Below are 19,281 nucleotides of genomic sequence, written 5' to 3' on the forward strand. Positions count from 1 at the left end.
TTGCCTTAGATTAAAAAAGGATGGTGTTTTCAAGCTAACCGAATGTACTAAATGTGATAGAGCTGCAGTAGGCTACAGCACGTAACAGCGCACCAAAGAGAAGAGAGAAAAGTATTGTCATGCTATTTATTTTTTACCTTCTGAAAGTTTGTGGCCTCTCACTACAAGTAGCAACGTTTGCACGAGTGGCTAACTGAAATGTGAGACATGAGTGGCTAACTGACGCATGAGTGGCTAACTGAAATGGCTGCTGTGAGACATGAGTGGCTAACTGACGCATGAGTGGCTAACTGAAATGGCCGCTGTGAGAATCATCTGGTCACCATCAATCATCACACAAACCGCCGTGGGTCCTGTGTTACACTTGGCATGAGAAATCAAAACAGTTGTCACACAAGCTTCTGCTCCAACCCCAAATCTAACACCAAATGTTGGATTTTCAACAGTCATTTATCTGTTTGCCAATGAACATTTCACACCTTCAACAGCTCGAGCAAGTTTTCACTGGCTCCTCGTCATCAGTGAAAGACTGCAAACATTTAAAGAAAGAAAACTGCCGCAAAACACTGCATACATAATTCACAAACCTGTTAAAGGGATAGTTCGGATTTTTTTTTAATGTGGGGTTGTACTGTATGAGGTACTTTCATACAGTCAGTGTACTACTTACATGCAGTAGAATGCAGCCAGTGTGACCCCAGTTTGGAGAAATGGAGACCAGCTGCCTCAGACAAGTAGAGCTGTGAAGGGAGTCATGAGCAAAAATGTAAAAAAAACAAATGAAAAAATACATAAAATGCTTCCATACTGCTCACCTGGCGTAGTCCAAGTCTCCACAAGCCCTGAGATGCCAAGTGGACATGAAAAGACATCATTTACACCCTGTTTTTAGCTGAAATATAGCCATGTACCTCTACCTCCTCCTGCACCTCCAGTGCAGATTTCAGCTAAAAACAGAGTGTACTGTAAATGACATCTTTTCAAGTCAACTTGGCATCCCGGGGCTTGTGGAGACTTGGATTACGCTAGGTGAGCAGTATGGAAGCTTTTTATGTTTTTTTTTTTTTTTTGTTAATGTTTTTGGCCCCCTTCACACTCAGCTGACAGCTCTACTTGCCTGATGCAGCCGGTCTCCATTTCTCCAAACTGGCACCGTGCCGGCTGCATTCTCCTGCATGTAGTACACTGACTGTATTCAAGTACCTCATACAACCCCACATCAAAAAAAATCAGAACTATCCCTTTAATCCCTTAATTCAAATTGTATGTTGAAGCAGCTTAGAGGACTTTTTTTTAAATCAATATGTAGAGCAGAGCTGAATGTGTGTCCACCAGTCTCAGATCCTCCATATTATGACTGACAAAGCACAGGCTGTATGAATTGCGCATCAATGGAAATAACCAATCATAAAGGATAACAGTGAGAGCTGTAATGCCGTGCAAACCAACAATGCTTCCTTTTACAGTCCAATTTCAGCTTAGTCTCTCAGAAAATTACAAGGTATTACTTTAATACATGGATGTATTTGTGATCGTCATTCAGGGGAAAAGAGTATCACAATACCAAATTGCAGACCTGTGTGAATGCACCCAGTATCTAAGAAAATGGACCCCGAAAATTGAGTGGAAAAAATATGAAGTCCGGCAGAGGTTGTTATTGATACAATTCCCACAATATACATAGAAATATTTTGGTCATAATGAAGCTCCACAGAGAACTTGTTTCTATGCCATCAAACCTGTGAAAACTACAATGAAGTGACTCGAACTGATCATGGAAGGATTTTTCTAAAGTAACTCTGCTGTCATTTCAAAAATACACAACTGTAATGACTTACCATGAATTGACCTGGTCAATCCCTAGTGATTAAGCGTGTCTCTAAAAGAAGTGGTTACCCAAATGTCTCGAGAAACTCCATGATTAGTAACAGTGACAACGACACGGGGCACTTTGGCACTTTTCATGACCTACTACGGCAGGAGGAATAGTGACTTGCCGTTGAGTATTTTTAGCTCAGCTTATAGTTAACGCAGCTTCTATCTGAGTCAGACTGAATTGATGTGTCCAGAACAACATCTGAAACCTCTCGCCATCAAAAGCACACAAAACGTTATGTTTTCGCAAAACATTATATATCTACTAACACTGTAAGAAAAGAAAAAAATATCCCCCAGAACAAACAGATGCCATCCATTTACTACATTCATTTTGATCTTGACGTTATGGGGGGGGGGGAATAAAAAATTAAAAATGAATCATCTAGATATGGGTAGCAGATAATATCTGTGATTATGTCTCTGTAATAACATCATATACATAATGGTATCGTAAGGATGCCCTGAATGCCTATCATTCTGCTCTGTTTTGCTTTAGTATGTGTATCTTCTTTACATGTTTCGGTTTCTTATCACACACCTATTGTACACAGCTTTATGCTCACACATGTACACGACCCACTCAGACCAACCCAGGCTTCCACTGAACTGAAGGGATGACTTTCTTGGAAAGAGACCGCAACAACCAAACCTGGTTCATATCCAGCCCAGCTCTCGGAGATATGAATTAATTTATATTCTCGAGTGGATCCAATTTGCGTTATTTTGTGTTCTGGCTGCGCTGTATGAATAGCGATATATATAATGAGTCGAAAATGGTCAATTTGCTGTTGTTAAGTGGATGGCTATGTCAGAATGTCAACAAGCCTGACTTTGTGGGAGTAGGTCACATATATGTGCATTATATACTGCATTTTATATGTCGAGACCTTAATACTGTATGTTGTGCTTCCTGTACTCCAACATAAAACATTGATCATAAACCTTTGAATAGAGCTTCTTTTACATTTACAAGTTATACAGTTTTACCAAATAGGTTTACTTCTTATGCTTCCATCAGTTTGGATACTTCAGCAATGCAAGAGGGAGACGACAAGAAGAGAAAGGAAGTTAAAAGTCATTTTCAACGGAAAAAATAAGAAACAAGACACGAGTCCTCAAAACGTTTTTCATAACCAACAATGTACGGAATTTTTCATTTTCTCTCTCTCTCTCTTTTTTTTTTTACAATACATTTTTAAAAACCCCGCTGGTTAAGGTTATGGTCTCAGGTAGATCTTCCGCAGTCAATCTTCACAGTTTGTGTAAAAGCAGAGAAACATTCTCACTAGAGTAATAAAATATCATGACTATTATTATGGTCATTATCATCTTTTATTTCTCATATTGTTCCATAGAAATGGTGGAGGATGGGGGAGGGGGGGGGGGGGGGGGGGGGCGAGGCGTATCGATCTAATGACGAGAGCCTGCGGGTCCCAAAGTCCTTCCTCTCCTCCCTGTACAACAACGCCATGTTTCATTCACTAATTGTCCTTCTCTTCTGTTCTGTTAAAAAAAGTGTTGGCCTGCAGGGGGAGGAGAATCGCGAGGAAAAGAGAGAGCGAGGCGTTCAATCGACGACTGTCTTGATCCACCTTAAAACTGATCCACCTTAAACGGTCATTGTGAAAAAAACGTTCCAGAGCCTCACTTTGACTGTTGCCACTGTTTTTTTTCCCCGTCCCCATTCGTTTTCCAAACCCATGCTCAGGTTCTGCCAGCACTGCCCGGTTGGCTGTCCTCACATTAAACTATGCATCGGCCCATGGACACACACACGCACGCGCACGCACGCACACACACACACATACACACGCACACACGCACAAGCCGCTTTCCCCCCCATCAGGAGTTCAATCCGGGTGTGGCAGCAGCACCACCACGTCCTCCCTCTGAACCAGCGATGCCTTGTCATCGTCAGCACTTGTGGGGGGGGGGGGGGGGGGGGGGGCGAAAGAAACGTGTAGAAAATAGCCCATCAGCGACAGAGGAAACGCCGACGCCGCGGAGATGTGTGTCTGGAGATGTTTGATGAACACCCAGGCTCACGACTTCGGTTTTGTAAATCTGAAGGCACTTTGTTTCATGGCAGAAAGTGAAGTGGCTTCTTGTTCCACACAGGCGTGGGCCCCCGCTGACTGAGTGCTCGAGTCAGGCCTCGCTCATCACCACCACATCTCCGCGGAGATCTTTCACATCCGTCCTGCTCTCTCTAGCTTCTCGACTCTCTGCCTGTCCTCCATCCATCCATCGCTCCCCCCCCCCCCTCTCCTCTCCTCTCTGCTCTCTTTCCGTTCTTCTCATTCAGCCTCCTCGTCCTCGGCTCGAACCCCCTCCTCGAAACCTCCCCTCCCGGCTTCCGCGCCGCACTTCGCTCCTCCTCGCCCCCCCCCCTCCATCGCCAGACCTTCAGGTGGCCACTTAGACTGGGTGAGCACAGTGTTAAGAGATACATAGGCAGCTACAGGGGAATAAGCAGACGCAAACTAAACGTGGCCGGAGTCCGTGTTTTTCCTACAGCACAGCACCGAGCAGATGAGGAGATGCCGAGGGGGGTGTGACGTGAGGGAGGCGGCGCTAGAGTGAAAAACAAGGGGTCTGTGATTGGCATCTGGTGTGAGCGAATGACGGTAAAGAGATGCACAGAGAAAGGTCTGATTCCATGGATTTGTAAAGTGGGGGGAGAAGTTATTTTCCTCTTCAAAAAGTCAAAGCAGTGTCTCAGTTACCCCCTCCCACCCGCTCCCCTCCCCTCCCCTCCCCCGCCTTCCAAAGAAATTGTCATAACTGCCAAAATTGTTCTTGTGCTTTACAAATGGTCCTCCCTCGACGGTCGTGAACTCTTTCTCCCAAAGTCCGGGGCGTGTTTTTTTTATCGCCCACCTGCCTTTGTGCTTGTAAAAGATGTTCAGACTGAGTCCCGCACCGAGGAGTGTTTTTCTGTAAAAGAGGTCTCTTTAAAAAAATTAGCGCGTCGTCGTCTTCTCGATTACTTTTTGTGTCACTTTTTTTTTAATCACTATTTTTTTTCTCCGCTCTTTTATTGATTTTTGTCTCCCTCTGTGGGCCGCCGGGGGGACCCGCGCCTCGCCGCTTTCTCACAATGCATGAATCTTTGGTGACTGGATGCCGAGGGTACAAGCTCACAGACGTCGGGTCTGAATGTTCGCCTCCGGGACGACGGGCAGAAGGGTCACCTCTGACCTTCCAGGAGGGTCATCACCAAGGTGACACACAGCAGCCATATATGGGCGGATGTGGGCGGAGCCATGGATCTGAGATCTAAATGAGGAAAAGGTAAGAGAAAGAAAGAGAACAGCGCTATTTTCATCCGCATACTCCAAAGCACAAAACACAAACTTTGCTGTATCTCCCAAAAGAAATTAAAAACACACACAGAAAAAAACACGTGAATATTAAATGACTTAAGTGCGTTTTATTTTTTTCTGATTTCCCCCCATTTTCTCCCCAATTGTACTTGGCCAATCCCCCCTGCTGCCCCACCTCCTTTGCCGATCTGGGAAGAGCCGTAGACACACACATGCTTCCTCTGATACATGTGCAGTTGCCAGCCGCTTCTTTTCCCCCCGACAGCGGGGAGCTTCACCGGCAGGACGTAGCACGTGGGAGGATCACGCTATTCCCACCAGTTCCCTTCCTCCCCGAACAGGCCCCCCCGACCGACCAGAGGAGGCGCTAGCGCAGCGGCCAGGACACATACCCTCATTCCGGCTTCCCACCCGCAGACACCAGCCAATCGTGCCTGTATGGCCTGTATGGCTGTACAGAGGCACCATTGAAAGCCTGCTGACTGGCTGCTTCACCGCCTGGTACGGGAACTGTACCACCATGGACCGCAGGGCGCTACGGAGGGTGAGGCGCGCGGCCCAGCACGTAACAGGAGACGAGTTGCCAGAACTGCACGAACTGTATAACCAGCGGTGCCTCAGGAGGTCCCTGAAGATCATCAAAGACACAAACCATCCCCACAACAGCCTGTTCTCCCTGCTACCCTCAGGGAGGAGATACAGGGTTCCAAAAGCACGCACAAATCGCTTGAGGAACAGTTTCTTCCCGCAGGCCACGAGACTCCTTAACATACACAAATAGTGTAGTAGTCGTACCGTACCGTACTGCAGCTGCTACCATTATGTATGCCTAATGTTTAATTGTATGTCTAACAAGGTACATGCTATTTGCACCTGTATGTCAATTACGTCGAATTTAAAATGTCTGAACACGTCTAACGTATGCACAATGCCTAATGTTTAATTGTATGTTTAATAAGGTACATGCTATTTGCACTGTATGTCAAATACGTCGAATTAAAATGTCCGAACATGTCTAACGTATGCACATAACATGTGCACCCATGTGCAATGAATATGCCACTGACTTGTCTTATCGCTATTCTGCCTCATTGCCTATTGCTGCTTAGTATTGCTTATTGATGCCTATTTCTTATTGCCTATTGCTCATTGCTTGTTGCCTATTTGTACTATGTCGTAAACGGAGTCCACAGCACAAGAATTTCACACGTGATACTTGTACCATGGAGTGACAATAAAAATCTTGAATCTTGAATCTTGAATCTTGAATCTATGGACGCCCGACCGAGCCGGAGGTAACACGGGGGCGCGAACCTGATGTTGGTAGGCAGGTGAATCTACCGCTACACTAAATGACCTAAGTGTGTTTAAGGTATACCTAACCTGTGAGCTTATCTTTTTAAACAGCTACTCACCTGCCATCCTGCCTCATGAGACATTTTGAGAACAGCTTTTGTCCGCCTGCCAATATCACCTTGTCAATTGCAGGCCATTTTCTCCGGCCTGTTTTCTGTTCTCGCCCTCTGTTTGTTCCTGCAGCGCAATTACAGTGTTCCACTCGGCCGGTGTGACTATCATTCATGTGATTACAGCCCTGTTGCCATGGCAACACTTTCCCCCTGTGAGATGGTAGTTCAACGCTGGCAACTGTCAGAGAGGCCATTTACACCTGGCATTAACATGCGTTTTCTGCCATCAGATTGCAATCCGATTGTATTTTATCACTTGAAAGTACAGGTGTAAACACCCCCAAAACGCATTGAAGAAGGATTGCAATCTGATCGGCCAAACCACCTCCGGAGGTGGTCAGGGACGCATTATGACAACATTTAACACAAGTGTAAATGCAATGCGTCCTCTCAAAACGCATTCAGCAATACCATTATGGAAATACATAATCTTCATTGCAGTTTTATGGCGGTTGGCATCCTTAAATGTTGCCTTACCGCCACCTACTGGATTGCTAAAACTACATTGCAAATTACGGAAATACGTCCTCGCGCGCGCCGCGAAAGTTTATCTAGTGCACAAAGAAATAACACAGCCAGAGCTAGCGTTACACGCTAACGTTAACAGCAAGGACTAATGCAATGGATGAAGACACTCGTGGATGGAGTCACGAGGAGACCAAGTGTCTGCTTTCAATTTGGTCTGAGGAAAGTATACAAGCTAAACTTGGCAGTGCATATCGCAACCGACCCATTTATGAAGTAGTGGCTAAGAAACTGGCAGAGAATGGCCACAACAGGACCTGGCTACTATGTCAGCGAAAATTAAACACCTGAAACTGGCTTACAGACAGGCCAAGAACAAGAAAGGTGGCAGGGGGGCAGGGCAACGTGTCCTTTTTTATAAAGAAATAGATGCAATGCTGGGTGATCGGCCATCGTTTTGTCCAGGTGAAGGGGACGTCATCGACTCTGAAGATAATAACGCTAGCATGGACTCCACCAACAGTGCCAGCGACAGGACAACGGGAATGAAATTTACATTGTCGCGATAAAGATGGTATGTTGTGATCCTCCCTCAACTTGCTATACCCATAACGTTAAGGTTAATACATATTTACGCTAGTTTCCCCATTAAACCAGGCTATCGTTAGCTGTAACGTTAAACCAAATTGTCACCGCGACGCGTTTCTCCAGCTGTACTGCCGAGCGCAACTGCGTGTCTCTTCTGGATAGGTTGGGTCGCAGTTTATCGCAAATAAAATCAAATGATTGACGGCGCATACGCAGATTTGACACCCAGGGCTCTATCGTTGCAGCGGCGCAGTTTCTAGGCCGAACGCCAGCCGCAGCGCAAAGCAGTGGGCGTGGAAAGGCGCACTTGATATCTTGGTATCGGCGCTAAACTCAGCCTCAACCATTATAACCACGCCTTTTAAGCGTAAAATTATGCATTGTCCGCTCATTGGAGAATTGCAGGGAAGAGACACACGCTTGCCTTTTAAGCTCCAATTCCTGGACAAATCCGGTAAAACCAGACAAAGCCAAGGGCTCCGCCGCCCCCCCCTCCCTTCATCCGGTCTGTCTATCTCCATATATAGGCTATTATTCCATATTATAATGCTTCCCAAACCAATCTAACTGCAGTTAAAATACTGCAAGCATGTAAATACGCTACACTATCAAGACCAAAGTGAAAATAATTTCTAAATGCATCTGATAGAAAAAAATATTGCCTATGGCTGGATGTCATGAGATTAAATGAAAGTTTGGCCAGAATGATATCGTTTTATCTCTCCTCCCCCACTGCACGATGCAACATCCTCTGAATGACACCTATCACTTTTACTGGATCTGATAACTTAATTCTATTTAATTTACAGGATTTTATTATTGAGTAATAGTATTTTATTTGGCCTATATATGCGTCCCCCCCACCCCCTGCCCACAGGCTCTGACAAATATGTTCATTCTCAATAAAATCTTCAGTAATCAATCAGAGGGGCTTTAAAAGCCAGATTGGCAGCAGCTGGCGCAGTGTGATCAATATGGCAGACCAAAACCGATCCACTAAATTCACAGCTGAGGAGAAGATGGTGCTGGCGAATCAGGTGATATATCTGTCCACCATTCATTTTGAATAGCTACAAAACAACTCTTTACTTAAGTTGTTTATTCATCTATCCATTCAGGTTCAAATGTACCATCGCGCACTGTTTGGGGAGGAGAATTACCCCGCCGACGCCCCGCGCCCAGTCCTGGACCGCCTGAGTGAGCCGCCCCAGGTGGCCGTCTATGCGCTACGCTTGTTCAGCACCTCGGACAGCTCCGCTGCCACAGACGGGGGAAACATTTGGAAATAATTATGACTTTCTATGCTTTGCACACAGAAAAAATAAATACAACAGACAATTCTGTAATGAATAGCTGTAATGAAGAGTGGGGTTTGAAGAAGCGCTACACAACAGTTAATCCAGTTTCTCTCTCTCTTTCTTTCTCTCTCCCTTTCTCTCACATTAAACGATATACATGCCTATAATGTCAATTATCTGAATGAAATAATAATACATATTAATTAGGAATATTAGTAATATTAGTAGCCTAGCTAATTTCGGGGGGGGGGGGGGGGTAATAAAACGTAGAGCTATATTACACATAAATGGGGATTATTATGATAGCCTAAACTAAATTTATGAAACTGCATTACAGCTTCACCCAAAGCCTGAGAAGGGTTGCAATCTTATATTCTATTGTATTCTAAAGTATTTTTTTCTATATATTGTATTCTCCATTCACTTTCCTGTCCCCGGTGCACAGAATCCTGCTTTAGGCCAGCTTTTCAAAAGCGCAAAGCGCTAAAAGTCGGCCAGGTCGGAAGATGGCTGGAAGATAGTAGTACGCCGGTATTTAGCGCCGCCACGCCCACTTCGGCGCATTCAGGGACTCCGCCACGCCCATTCGGCCTAAAGCGCATTTGGCAGCCTAAAGCCTATTGCTATTTTCCCGAAACAGGCGCAAGGCACGTTTTTTTGCGTTTAAGGCCCGTTTTAGCGCCGAAGGCCTGTGGGAGAATAGGGACCCAAGTCTTCATCCTCGAAGGTCCCCATTCCAACACTATCCTCTCCCACCAGTCTTGACTGCGTTCCCGCACCCAGATAGTCCTCTGGACAGTGGTGGCACTGATAACAGCTGTAATAAAAGCAGCCGCATAAAACATATTTATCCTCTGCCTTCGTCCTTGGTATTTCAGCTGTTGAAGACGGCTTCTTCCACGAAAAACCAACAAAAGCCCATGCAATAGGGCAGTTCCACGGATGGCTAACATATTCTTTTAATTGTTGTCGCTGTTGTTGTTGAATAGGAGATTAGTTTGTGAGGTCTGCTTCTTTCTGCTCCGTGTTGTTGTAATAAGCCCGCCAAAACGAAAGGGGGCGCGTGGGATGACGTTCGAGCTGGAGAGCAATCGGATTGCAATCTGTTCACCTAAAACGCATGTTAGTGCCAGGTGTAAATGGAATCAGGCTGAAGTGATAAAATACAATCTGATTGCAATCTGATGGCAGAAAACGCATGTTAATGCCAGGTGTAAATGGCCTCTAAGATCAGACCCCCCCCCCCCCCCCCCTCTCTCTCTCGTAAATCTCCACCTCGTCCGCCGAGGTGGAGCAGAGCGCTAACCCGGAGATCAGGGTAGGAGGAGGAGTGGGAGGAGAGAGCGATGCGTGAGGCGTGGCTACTCACTGGGTGGAGGGTCTCGACACTCCCCTTCCTCCAGGGTGACGTCGTCGACGGCGATGTCGCCCTCGATGCCCGGGCCGCGGATACCTTCCAGTACCACCTGCAGAGAGAGAAAGACTTTTTTTTCCCCCACCCCTCTACTCGGCAGCGATGGGCCACAAACACAAGAACATTACCATCGCAGGCGAGAGAGGAAATGTACAAATAAAAAGTGACAACAATTTAGCTAAATTGCCCCCCTATAATAAACCGGCATGTGGCCAGTGTTTTCAATTGTTTTTATTGTCATCAAATTTAAAATTATGCATGCTTGTGGCGCTACAGCCTGCAGTGGAACTAAAACTGGGAGAATAGGAGATGGAACTGGGGCCAAAACCATAATTACTTTCCACCACTACAGCTGTAAAAAAAGAACGATGCAAAAATACTGCAGTGCTTTATTTGCTACTCACAAAGATTATGTTCCTGATGACCGAGCCCGAGTGATATTACCTTTCCAATAGCTAATAATATGTATCCTATCCTCTTTTCTGCTTAATATCGAGGCTTGTGAAGCGTTACATCAATATGTAACCCACAAGGGAACTAAGTATATATTATATATCTTTTTTAATATAGCCCCTTTGTCTAATACACAATCACAAAGTGCTTTACAATATAAAGAATAGCAATAACCGACAGCACAGTGCCTTGCAAATTAAAATAACGGACAAAACATAGAGAGACCCATATACAATTACAGCACGGACAAGGAAGAGGAAATCAAATCAATAAGAAATAGCGTGCAAAAACAAACCAAATGGAACAAAAATGGCTACAGGCGAACCAAAAGCCTCCTTTGAATAAAGAAAAGTTTTCCGCTGTTTTTTTTTTAAGTTGTCAAAAGGGTCTAAGGATCACAGCGATTGCCTCAGGTTTTTAAACAGGTTTGAGGGACGGCCAGTATAAATGAGATTGGGTCGTGTAAGGGAGGAGAAGGTCGGCAATATACTGCGGTGTTTAACCATGCACGGCTCTGAAGGTTAGCAGCCGGATGTTAAAATGGATCTGGGAAATTTATTGGTAGCCAGTGCAGAGAGGATAAAATTGGCGTTGTTTCTAGTTAAAAGCCAGCCAGCTACATTTGACACAGTTTGGAGATGGTCCAAATAGGTTTTATTCAAACAAGCTTAAAGGGATACTCCACTTTTTTGGGAGTTTAGCTCATTTGCCACAACCCCCCCCCCCCCACATAACCAAGATACACCATGCCTTACCAGCACTGTCCGCTCAGTTCACAGTGAGCTACAGTCGTGAAGTTAAGTTAGTATCGCCATAGAATGGAGGCTAATGGTACAGCTGTTCAAAATCTGCCAAAACACACATCTCACGGCGCCAAAATACATGTTGTGCTTTGGGTACTCACCACACGATGAAATGTTAATCCAAAATGCACATAATCTGTCTTTCTGGAAGGAAAAGAGGTCGGCGGCCATGTTTGGAAAGTAGTGCCGGCTACCTCTTTTCCTTCCAAAAAGACAGATTATGTGCAGATTTTTAACAGCTGTGCCATTACCCTCCATTCTATGGTGATACTAACTAACTTCACGACTCTACAGGGAGGTGTATCTTGGTTATGGGGGGGGGGGGGTTGGCAAATGAGCTAAACTCCCGAAAAAGTGGAGTATCCCTTTAAGAAGAGCTGTTTCTGTTGAATGTAATTCATGAAAACCCGACTGTCATAAAGGCTATGCGTTTCTGTACTGTAAGCTGCAAGGTGACAACTTTACTACTACTTACCAATCAAAATAAAAACGCAGACAAAGAGAAAGACAGGGGGCGACATTGCGTTCATGAGCGGTATTTTCCGTCTCACCTGGAAGGATGCTGTTGGATGGATGCTGACTTTGGCCTGCTTCCAGCGGTCACCTTGGTTACCGCTCAGCGACCACGCAGGACCCTCGGAGGTTGTCTGGCCCTTCTGCTTTAGCAAGGCGTTTAGAGTCCCTACAGCAGGAGGGGGGGGGGGGGGGGGGGACAGACAGACTGTCAGACAAGCACAAAAGTAGCCGCCATGCAACGCAAATTCACACGTGAACACACACACACACACACACACAGACACACACACACACACACACACACACACACGTCATTCCAATAATCACAGAGAGATCTGTCCAAAAAACACTTGCAGCATCTTAGAACTGATCCATCGAGACTATGACTAAGATTACAGAATGACATCACAAACCTGATCTCACACAAATACATTAAAAATAACTTGTTATGGACACCAAATTACATGTTGGTGGCAAGTGGTTAAATTCTGTGTTCCCGGCACAGAACAGTTATGTCAAAGAGGCACTATAAATAGTAACGTGTCAGATTGAATAATTAATAATGAATAATTCATCATATTGTAAAGTAATTGTCTTGGCTGTGGTGGTAGATGAATGTATGTGTTTGCCTTCAATGTTGGTGACTGGGGTTCAATTCCTAGCTTGTATGATGGAACCTTCTACTGTGTGAGTCAAATACTATTTGTTTGTGGATGCTTTTCTTATATGACCATGACCAAACCTTTCCCTAACCTTCACCAAGATGTTTTAGCTGTATAAACATACTTCATGAGATTCAGGAAGACTCGCGACACTGTTGGTAGCTCCCGATATTTTTCTGATTTATTTGACATTAAAAATGACAACGTTTCCAGCCCTCACAGGCTCTTCGTCAGGTCAGGTTTGCAATGATCAAACAGGTTCAGGTGTTCCTCATAATGAACCTAGGGCCCACCAGTGGGTGTGGCTATGTCATGACAGACAATCAATGTGATGTCTAACACATCTTCAATAATGAGAGACTAGTAGAAAGTATAACAAGCTTTAATGATAAAACAAATTCATTTTGGCGTATGACTCCATGATATGATGACGCTCTCCTGAGATGATGAGAGGGCGTCGTCAGTGAAGAATAGGATAGGAAATCCCCCATAGGGAATTCTTCAATCAGGAGTCATGACGATGGTGGTGGTCAGGGGAGGAGGTGGGGGCGAAAACAACTGCTTCAGCGATGATGATCAGCAACTGAGAATGACACATGGCACATACACAGCACATAGCAAACAGAGTCAAACATCATGGACTCTGATATACTACACTGATTAGGTGATTGGGATCAGCTGGAGAGGAATACCTTGGGCTGATTGGTTATTGCCACATGTGTGGTAACCTGTGAATGGGTCAGGAGACAGCATCAGAGAAAGGGGCGTGCCTAACAATGAATGGGTTATACAACCTCAAAGAAAGGGGGCGTGCACTGTGATATGACGAGAACTGGGCGTTGGCTGTTAAGTAGTCTTCATTATTGAAAATAGTCCAAGACATCATCAATCTGACATTGCTGAGTGTTAGTGAGTGAAAAGTAGCGTTATCATAAACATGGATCAAAAATATACAGTACAAGGGCCAATTTAATTTGATTTATGTGGCCTATAAGTATTTAAACTCTACCCCCCCTGTACCCTGTATAAGCATAACCATCCCAAACCTTAACCACAATTATTTTACTTGCCCAACCATATTCGTCTAATCCGTGCTGTCGCCCCAGAATCCAATTGGTCTCATTGTCACAGAATTGAATAGGCGGGTCGGGGATCGTAATTGACACGTTACTCGTGTCCACCGCACGTTAATCTGCATTTAAGAGTTGGCGCTTCCTTCGCAGCGTTTTACGAGGTCCCATTAAAACGGCACAAATCGGCGGCCCTCCGTCGTGAATATCCGTTTTCAAAGTGGAAGTCAAACTGAACTTAATATTCGTCTCTCCTTCCTGCATTCTGGATTTATGTATTCTTCAGCATTCAAGGCAGAGCCAAGAGCAAGTAGCAAAGGTTAAAAGCAGGTCATATGAATTTGATGCATTTATTCATTTGGGGTTCAGCAAGTGATGATAAATTATTCCCTACCACATAATAATGAAATGTAATTATCACTAATGGGTAATATGTGATGAGAATCTTTTGGTAAGTGTAAATACTTTCCCCCGTGTAGGATAGTGCTTCCTGATTTATAACTTGCTTTCAAACTATTTCTTTGCAAGTACATTTGTTCTTTTCCTCTCACCTGCCCTTCCACGGTAGCAGCTACTGGATGCTAGAGGTTGCATACTAGACTAGTCAACGTCAACCTCAAGCTGGTTTTATGCTCACGCGAAATCGCCGAGGGGGGTCGCTTCAGCTGGCCGTCGTATCGGCGCAGCCCGGCGGAGGGGGGCGTGCAGCTCCTCGAAAATGTGACTCCGCGGCGTCAACGTGACGTGACCAGCACGAGAGCTGCGATTGGACGTACTTGTTGTGAGGAATGAGGAAATGCAATTTTCCTCCTTTAACAGTGGTTAGCAAAGCCTTCTGCAGGCTCCCCGGAATGATTTTTGAAATGGAGGGACAATAAAATGTCCCCCCACCGACATGATTGCAAGTTCTTGGTAAACGACACGATAGCGTAATATGTAATGGACATGAGTGTACCACAAGCCACCTAGTGTTTTGGAGGTGTACCGCAGCCAATGTGCCGAGTTACGTTCAGGTATGCTCAGGTATGGTCTCGCTGTAGCCGCTAGTCGGCGGCAAGGCTCCAAGTCAAGGCTGCGCAAAACCCCGTCAGCGCCTTTACTACCACAAGTCGACGCCTACCAGGAGGCGTCGACTAGTCGTCACGTTGTTTGAGATTGGGGCCCCCCCCAGGCAGCAGCCTGCCACAGCTGCTCTTCTCATCATGTGTCTTTTCCTCCTATTTTCTACATGCCTTTTTTTTTCTTTTTCTAGATGTATTGGTAATCAAAGTACCGTATTTCCGCTATTAGTGGCCCCTATTCAATTACAGGCCTCTGCTCTAATATAGGACGGGGGCACGGCCTGCGCGGACAAATAAAGGCCCCTCCCTCAATACAGGCCGGGTCAAAAAAAACAAAAAACGAAGGAGCAAAAACTACGGTGAATACGGTACTGTAAATTTCCCATAACACAACGCATCTACCGTGTGACGTAACCGGACGTAACGCAGAGACCAAACGAACCAGACGAAAGTTTGACGTTAAGTTTAAAGAGAGCGTTGTGCAATATGCAGCGGAACATTCGGTACAGTGTGATGTGGAATCAGCCCTTCAAGCAGAGCCTGCACGATGCCTACGACGAGTGGATAGCTGGGGACGCAGATAAGCAGTACACAGCTGGAGGTGGAAACCTAAAAGCGCCTGCTCGACGCCTGCTTGTGGACTGGGTGATCGCCGCCTGGGACAAGCTGGACAAGGATCTGATCAAAAAGTCCTTCCAAGTTTGTGGACAGTCTGTGAAAACTGACGGGAGTCAAGACAACCTCATCCACTGCTTCAAGCAGGGACAGCCCTGCGCCGCTGGACGGGAGGCTCTCGCCCAGCTGCGTTAGCGGGACCAGGAGAACAGACAGGCAGCCGAGGATGAGGAAGATGAAGAGGAACTGGTCAACAATGAACGTGTTGTTCTGGATGATGTTGGTGATGATGAGGACGCGGAGGATACCGACATACTAGATGAGGAGGAGGAGGATACTGAGTGAGTGAGTGACCACCAATATTTATTTGCGTTGTTTGGTTTTATGCAATATTTTGCAATAAAAGTCATGAAAATGAAGGAGTATGTCCATGAGAGTTTAATATTAAGAAATAAAGGCCTCACTCGAATACAGGCCTCTGCTCTAATATAGGACGGGGGCTCTCTGCGGCTCAGTAAATAAAGGCCCCGGTTACTATTAGCAGAAATACGGTAGTAAGCTACATTATCTGGCTTAGAACAATGTGGCTTTGCGCGTTCTTTGTTGTTCTCCTCGCTGTCGGAGTACTTTTGCAGTACTGTCGCGAGTGGCCCCATTGTTGACTACAGGGATCAGCTGATTTTCTGGCACTGCGCTGGCTGGGTGTGACCCGCGGCGCCAGACCTGAAATGCCAAAGGAGCTTAGCAGGAAACAGGAGGGCAGCAGAGCCCGGAGGAGACGGTTGTTAAGGAAGAGGAAATATACAAATAACGTTACAAAGGTTTCTCTCCGGAGATGAGCCGGCTTGCAGTCGGTTGCGCGCGGACAGGAGTCGCAGTGAGAGAGAGCGTCATGATGAAAGCAGGCGGAGTTGCTGTTCACGTGAACAACAGATGGTGCAACCACGGAAAACACTGACGTTACAGTGAGTGGAACAACGTGTGTGCAGCCCGGACGTGCAACGGTAAGTCTCAGACGATTTCCCCTTTATGATTGTGTTTACATTCCTCCCGCGGCGAGATTTTTTTCTATTTTTTTTACCGGCACTAAACCACGTGACGACGAAGTCGACGTTAACACGACTTTATTGGTAGAAAGGTCCACTTTTCCGCGCAACCCCCCCCCCCCCCCCCCCCCCCCCCTACTGGAGGCTCCTGCTGAAACCCACACACCTACAGTACATTTCAAAAAATGCAACATCAACTGCTTTGACAGATCCAATTCATTCATATTATCCTGTATAACCCTTCGATGAATTTGAGCACCAAAGAAGCAAGACGCAGACTCTTGAGAGACGGAATTGACTTACTACACCGGGTCTGAAGTGAATACTCTCCTCTTGTTTGGCCCTGGGCTTAGATATCAAACTGTCAGGTGATGACACTGAGCTGCAACCACTCCTTTCACTCCCCTCCACAACACACCTATTGTGTGTGTGTGTGTGTGTGTGTGTGTGTGTGTGTGTGTGTGTGTGTGTGTGTGTGTGTGTGTGTTTTCCAGAGAGAGAGAGAGAGAGAGAGAGAGAGAGAGAGAGAGAGAGAGAGAGAGAGACACCAGTAGCCCTTTGGGTTACATGCTCCCACTCCGACGTGCTGCCACTCCGACGTTCTGCCACTCCGAAATATCGGCACTCAGAAAGGGGGTCTATATTCCCCGTTTTTCACTAACCTCTCCCAGCCCCCACGCCAAATCTAACCTCCCCCCATGCCTAAACCTAACCTCCCCCAGACCCTAACCCAAAACCTAACCTCTCCCACCCCCACGCCTAAACCTAAGGTCGGCATTGCGGCTTCTAAGGTGAACGACCGCCAGTCCGAATAATGGAAGTTAACGTTCGGAGTGGCAGCATGTCGGAAAGGCAGAGGAACCCCAGCCCTTTGGCAGTTGAAGGAGGTCTAAATCTGGGCAACCATGGCATCATAGCCAGGCGCTCCCGAGCTCAGTAGGCTGCTCTGAAGTCAAGAGGGACGAGTAATTCGGAGGGAAGGGAAGCGGCACCCTTGCATGGAAATGACTGGCGAGCAAAGATGGAGGAATTGACTGCTCGCTACCTTTTGATGCATATTTGCCTCAGCGTGGCGCCTCATTACAGCACGGCCCACTTTCCAATGCATCTCGGTGACGGAGAGAGAGAGAGAGAGAGAGAGAGAGAGAGAGAGAGACCGAGAAAGAGAGAGACCGAGAGAGAGAGAGAGAGACCGAGAAAGAGAGAGAGAGAGAGAGAGAGAGAGACCGAGAAAGAGAGAGAGAGAGAGAGAGAGAGACCGAGAAAGAGAGAGAGAGAGACCGAGAAAGAGAGAGAGAGAGAGAGAGACCGAGAAAGAGAGAGAGAGAGAGAGAGACCGAGAAAGAGAGAGAGAGACCGAGAAAGAGAGAGACCGAGAAAGAGAGAGAGAGAGAGAGACCGAGAAAGAGAGAGAGAGAGACCGAGAAAGAGAGAGACCGAGAAAGAGAGAGAGAGAGAGAGACCGAGAAAGAGAGAGAGAGAGAGAGACCGAGAAAGAGAGAGAGAGACCGAGAAAGAGAGAGAGAGAGAGAGAGAGACGGAGAAAGAGAGAGAGAGAGACCGAGAAAGAGAGAGAGAGAGAGAGAGAGAGACCGAGAAAGAGAGAGAGAGAGAGAGAGACCGAGAAAGAGAGAGAGAGACCCGAGAAAGAGAGAGACCGAGAAAGAGAGAGAGAGAGAGAGACCGAGAAAGAGAGAGAGAGAGAGAGAGAGAGAGACCGAGAAAGAGAGAGAGAGAGAGAGAGAGAGAGACCGAGAAAGAGAGAGACCGAGAAAGAGAGAGAGAGACCGAGAAAGAGAGAGAGAGAGAGAGAGACCGAGAAAGAGAGAGAGACCGAGAAAGAGAGAGAGAGAGAGAGACCGAGAAAGAGAGAGACCGAGAAAGAGAGAGAGACAGAGACCGAGAAAGAGAGAGAGAGAGAGAGAGAGCGAGAGACAGAGAGTGAGAAAGAGAGAGAAAGAGAGACAGAGAGAGAGAGAGAGAGAGAGAAAGAGAGACAGAGAGAGAGAGAGAGAGAGCGAGAGACAGAGACTGAGAAAGAGAGAGAGAGAGAGAGAGAGAGGGAGGGCTATACATCCCTGTTTCTATTCTCTCATCAGCGTGGTATACACTTCCCCTCACGACAGCGCAATCTCCACTGAGAGATGAGCACTTGTACAGAACATGACCTGCTGTTTCATCTCCTGTTGGGCTGTTTAGGAGGTAGGAGGAATCTTGCTGAGCAGGCTGGCTTCAAAAATAAATAAATAAATAAATCTTTCATTTCGTCGGGATGTAGGGTAGGTTGTGTCAGTGTCACCGCCTTCTGAGCAAAGGCATATTATTATACGCTGTCCAACTCCTCAGAGAGCACCTTTACTTAATGACTACCTTGTGATTTTTGTGTTTTTTTAAACGATCTGGGGAAGAGGAATATGTCAGGAGGAGAGAGAAAAGTGAGAAATAGCACCTGGTCATTTCAATTTCATAGCGGGAGAGAGAGAGAGAGGAACGGAGGTGCGATGCCGCCACCACCGCTAGCTAATGAAGAGGACGACTCCATTGCTTCTCAGAAGGTCAGACTTAAAACAGTCTTTGCTTGGAAGTGCTATGCTGGAGGACTTCATCCTGCAAACGC

General features: G+C 46.2%; 1 protein-coding gene across 1 annotated transcript in view; it reads right to left on the bottom strand.

Annotated features, from left to right (window-relative positions):
- Positions 1–4,175: 4,175 nt before the first annotated feature.
- The window catches only part of LOC310782225 (MAM domain-containing glycosylphosphatidylinositol anchor protein 2), a gene marked incomplete at both ends in the record, with an annotated part of 178,161 nt that continues 163,055 nt past the window's right edge, over positions 4,176–19,281 (bottom strand). The window contains 4 exons of the mRNA XM_083642908.1: positions 4,176–4,336; positions 5,080–5,157; positions 10,394–10,490; positions 12,246–12,376. Coding sequence (XP_083499034.1) covers positions 4,176–4,336; positions 5,080–5,157; positions 10,394–10,490; positions 12,246–12,376 — 467 coding nt within the window. The remainder of the gene's footprint in view (positions 4,337–5,079; positions 5,158–10,393; positions 10,491–12,245; positions 12,377–19,281) is intronic.

This window comes from Poromitra crassiceps, assembly GCF_964638095.1.
Source record: "Poromitra crassiceps genome assembly, chromosome: 9".
Taxonomy (NCBI): domain Eukaryota; kingdom Metazoa; phylum Chordata; class Actinopteri; order Beryciformes; family Melamphaidae; genus Poromitra; species Poromitra crassiceps.